The sequence below is a fragment of the Acanthisitta chloris genome, unplaced genomic scaffold, assembly GCF_000695815.1.
Source record: "Acanthisitta chloris isolate BGI_N310 unplaced genomic scaffold, ASM69581v1 scaffold15725, whole genome shotgun sequence".
Lineage (NCBI taxonomy): Eukaryota > Metazoa > Chordata > Aves > Passeriformes > Acanthisittidae > Acanthisitta > Acanthisitta chloris.
The window spans coordinates 1-4704 of record NW_008673276.1 but is presented as its reverse complement, the minus strand read 5'-3'; the positions used below and the strand labels follow the sequence as shown (position 1 = coordinate 4704).

Sequence of the window (4704 nt, the reverse complement as noted above, 5' to 3'; positions counted from 1 at the left end):
TCATTCCAGCTGTGGCTTAAGTTGTTTCATCTTGTGACAGTATTTCCAAAATTGTAAATGTGCTGATTTGAGTTTAATCTTGTATTAGTCTTGTGTAGTTCTTCAAGTGGACTTGGCTGAATCCAGGCACGTGGCTGTAATGACAGCCACAGATCTAAATTAGCAGCATTAAGTTAGCAAATCTAAATGAGTTTGGTGTCCCCAGCCAAGGCTGTCCAGGGACCCTGGCAGCTGTGCTGCAGATGCCCTGAGCCGCTGAGCCCATTCCAATCTGGTACATGCCAAATGTAGATTCAAGGAGGAAAGTCCCACCTGGAAAGGGCAGGTGATAGCTCATGGCTGTGACTGAAGTTTCTGGGTCAGGAGATGACTGGTGGGTGACACCAGTGGGGTTTGGGGGCTGCAGCAGGCAGTTTCCTCCAGTGCTCAGCATTGCCATTCTCCTCCAGGTCTGTGTCACCTGCAGGCCACCCCAACCTGCAGTGCTGGCATGAAGCAGGGTCCACAGAACATACCAGAATGCTGCTGGGGCACTTTGCTTTCTGCCGCAAGTCATGGCAGCAAGAACAGTGGTGGTTACACTGGTTATGGGAGCAGCTCCCAGCATTGCCTGCAGCAGCACACTGTGCTGAGGACCATGGTAGCACAGTCTTCGATTTTTCCAGTGGGGACTCAAGAGTTGCGGTCAGTAGTCCTGAATACCTACACCCTCCAGAAATATAAGGAAAAAATAAATGGATGGAGCTGAAAAGGAGTGTTTAGGCTAGTATTTTCATTCATTTGTTTTGTTGTCTCCTCAGCTTGCGTGGCACCATGGATGGGTTAGGACAGACCGGACAATAGGAACAGTAATTGTTGTTCTGACGTTAAATGTCTTTAAATATCGATGACGATTCAAGACTCCTGCTCCTGGCTAGCTGTGAAACTGTATTTTAGCTGAGCTTCATTAGTGCTTCTCTGGGATGATAATGGGTCTGAGTAATCCGATCTGAACATGAATAACTGTGCCAGTCCCAAAGGGAGCTGAGTGCTTCATTCCCAGCATGGAGCCCCCCTGAGCTCTGTTGTTCATGGTGGCAGTAGTTCCCTCTCAGGCACATGGGACCGTGCTTCACCTGCTCCATGGAGGAGCATCCCCCAGCCCTCCCACGTGCCCGCACAGTACCGGTGCCACAGAGCCTCTGCTGTAGTCACTGATGGGTGATCTCACTGAGCTGGCGTGGGCACTGCTGCTGTTGGCCCACATGACGTGAGGAGCCGGGCCTGGCAGTGTAAGTGATAAGGCTAATTGAACCACCGGGTGTTCCGGGGCGGGGGGGCATGGTGCTGCGGCTGCTGCAAAGCTGTGATCAGCTAAAATTAGCCCAGGATCCATTTTTATTTAGATCTCTGTTGTGGGGGCTTTTCTTGGGTTTCAGGTTTTTTTATTTGTTTAGTTGGTTGTTTTTTTTGCATTTTGGGGGTTTGAATGGCATAAAATTAGCTCCTTCTTGAGTTTATTCTGAAAATAGCATTAAGAGCTTAAACGTTCGGTGGAGACAGCTCTAAACCCATTGAGCTGCTGTGATTTCGAGGCTGCTGAGGGTTTCAGCTTAGCAAGTGAAGCATACTTGAACAACCCCTCATTTCCCACACCTGGACATTTGCCATTATGGCCAAGGAGCTCCAACCCAGGAGGTTGGGGGATCTGTTGAGACACAGAGGTGCACTGTGCAGCAGGACAGGCTCTAGCAGGAGGGGCCCAAGAGGCAGCATGTGTGGTGCCACCAGTGGCTTCCCAATCTCTCTGGCTCTTGAGCACTGAGTGTCTGGGTGTGTATGTGTGCATTTACAAACATCCCTGTCTCTCAGCTGTCCCCCTGGCAGGCAGTATAGGCACCCTTGTGTCAGGATAGGGAAATGACAAAGAACCAGGTAATGTGGTGAGGGTGACATGGCAGCACCTGAACCTCGGTTCCATGGTTTAACTACAGACAATCTGTCTTGGCTTTTTTATTATATCCTTTGCTTATCTCGCAGAGACTAACAGCCGTTTGCTCTCCCTTGCAGGCTCTTGAACCTAATCTACAATGGAAAAACTGCTTTTGTTTCTGCTGTTCATTGGCATAGTGGTGCGAGCTCAGATCTGCCCCAAGCGCTGCGTCTGTCAGATCTTGTCTCCCAACCTCGCCACCCTCTGTGCCAAGAAAGGGCTCTTGTTTGTTCCTCCCAACATTGACAGGAGGACTGTGGAGCTGCGACTGGCAGACAACTTTGTTACAAACATTAAAAGGAAAGACTTTGCCAACATGACCAGCCTGGTGGATCTGACGCTGTCCCGGAATACAATCAGTTTTATCACACCTCACGCATTTGCTGACCTGCGTAATTTGCGGGCTCTGCACTTGAACAGCAACCGATTGACTAAGATCACTAATGACATGTTCAGTGGGCTCTCCAATCTCCACCACTTGATCCTGAACAACAACCAGCTGACTTTAATTTCTTCCACAGCTTTTGATGATGTTTTAGCTCTCGAGGAATTGGATTTGTCTTACAACAATCTGGAAACTATCCCCTGGGACGCGGTGGAGAAGATGGTCAGTTTGCACACTCTCAGTCTAGACCACAACATGATTGACCATATCCCTAAGGGGACCTTCTCCCATCTCCACAAGATGACCAGGCTGGACGTCACGTCTAACAAACTGCAGAAGCTACCGCCTGATCCACTCTTCCAGCGTGCTCAGGTGCTGGCAACCTCAGGAATTATCAGCCCCTCAACGTTTGCGCTGAGCTTTGGTGGGAATCCCTTGCATTGCAACTGTGAGCTTTTGTGGCTGAGGCGCCTTTCCAGGGAGGACGACCTGGAGACCTGTGCCTCTCCCACGCTTCTGTCTGGCCGGTACTTCTGGTCGATCCCTGAGGAGGAGTTCCTGTGCGAGCCTCCACTCATCACCCGACACACCCACGAGCTGCGGGTGCTGGAGGGGCAGCGGGCAGCCCTGCGCTGCAAGGCCCGGGGCGACCCCGAGCCAGCCATTCATTGGATTTCACCCGAGGGCAAACTGATTTCCAATGCGACCAGGTCTGTGGTGTACGACAATGGGACGCTCGACATCCTTATCACAACGGTGAAGGACACAGGCTCCTTCACCTGCATTGCTTCCAACCCGGCAGGGGAAGCTACACAGACAGTGGACCTGCACATCATAAAACTCCCCCACTTGCTGAACAGCACAAACCACATCCACGAGCCTGACCCGGGCTCCTCGGATATCTCCACGTCCACCAAGTCAGGCTCCAACACGAGCAGTAGCAATGGGGATACTAAAGTCAGCCAGGATAAGAAGGTGGTCGTTGCAGAAGCAACATCCTCCACCGTTCTGCTGAAATTCAATTTTCAGAGGAATATACCTGGGATACGTATGTTCCAAATCCAGTACAATGGTACTTATGATGACTCCCTTGTTTACAGGTAAGGCAGCCCCAGCCTGCCCATGCAGGGCCATGCCAGGTGTGTAGCTGGTGTGTGGCCCCAGCTGGGCAGCCCTTCCTCTGGAGTTCCCATTCTGTGCCATGCCGGCTGAGCCCGGCCCTTGGCAGCTGACGGTGGGAGCCTTGAGAAGGACTCGTGCCATTTTCTACTCGCAGATGGGGAAATTACCTTGAACGGTGTTATTTTTAGATAATCCAAACAACCTCTAATCCTCTGAACTGATCTGAGAAAGGTTGTGAAGGTAGATGGATTAAATGGATCTTGGTGTGCTCAGCTTTCTGGAAGCACGGGGAGGATGGTGTCTGTGACCGTGTTCCTCACAGCACTTTCCAGCAGTGTCCATGCTGGGGAAGTGCAGGGGAGCTCTGTGCTGCTGGGTATAGCTGTGGCACACTTCAACACTGTCACTGTTTGGTCATTTCTTCTGTGAATTTCCTTATGCCATTAATAGGACAAGGGGTGATGGCTTTAAACTGAAAGTGGGTAGACGTAGATCAGATCTTGGGAAAGAATTTCTGCCCGTGAGGGTGCTGAGGCACTGGCACAGGTTGCCCAGAGCAGCTGTGACTGCTCCATCCCTGGAAGTGTTCCAGGCCACGTTGGATGGGGCTGCCACGCACATTGGGGAGGTGCCTGTGTGGCTGCCAAGGTCATTCATGCTGGTTTCCTTCTCCCGCAGAATGATACCTCCCACAAGCAAAACCTTTCTGGTCAACAACCTGGCTGCAGGGACGATGTACGACTTGTGCGTCCTGGCCATCTATGACGATGGGATCACCTCGCTGACAGCCACCAGAGTTGTGGGCTGCACGCAGTTCACCACGGAGCAGGATTATGTGCGCTGCCACTTCATGCAGTCCCAGTTCCTGGGTGGGACCATGATTATCATCATCGGTGGGATCATCGTGGCCTCTGTGCTTGTGTTCATCATCATCCTCATGATCCGCTACAAGGTGTGTAACAACAACGGGCAGCAGAAGGCCACCAAGGTCAGCAACGTGTACTCGCAGACCAACGGGGCTCAGATCCAGGGCTGCAGCGGGATGCTGTCGCAGTCCATGTCCAAGCAGGCTGTCGGTCACGAGGAGGGCATCCAGTGTTGCAAGGCTGCCAGCGACGTACACCAGCCCCAGCCAGGACTCAGCCACCACTACCTCCGCTTTGCCTCCCACCTGGACTTCCAGCACTTCCCTCTCACAGAAGCAGAAGCGCAAGTCGGGGCCGAA

The 4704-nt window shown here is 52.1% G+C and overlaps 1 protein-coding gene across 1 annotated transcript; it reads left to right on the top strand.

The window, feature by feature from the left end:
• Positions 1 to 2069: 2069 nt before the first annotated feature.
• Positions 2070 to 4698, top strand: LOC103802417 (leucine-rich repeat and fibronectin type-III domain-containing protein 5-like; the record flags this gene model as incomplete). The annotated part of the gene is given in 3 exon segments (XM_009074887.1): positions 2070 to 3457; positions 4158 to 4596; positions 4598 to 4698. Coding segments are annotated over 3 exon segments (1928 nt in total), but the record flags the coding sequence as incomplete, so codon positions are not given.
• Between the last annotated feature and the right edge of the window lie 6 nt (positions 4699 to 4704).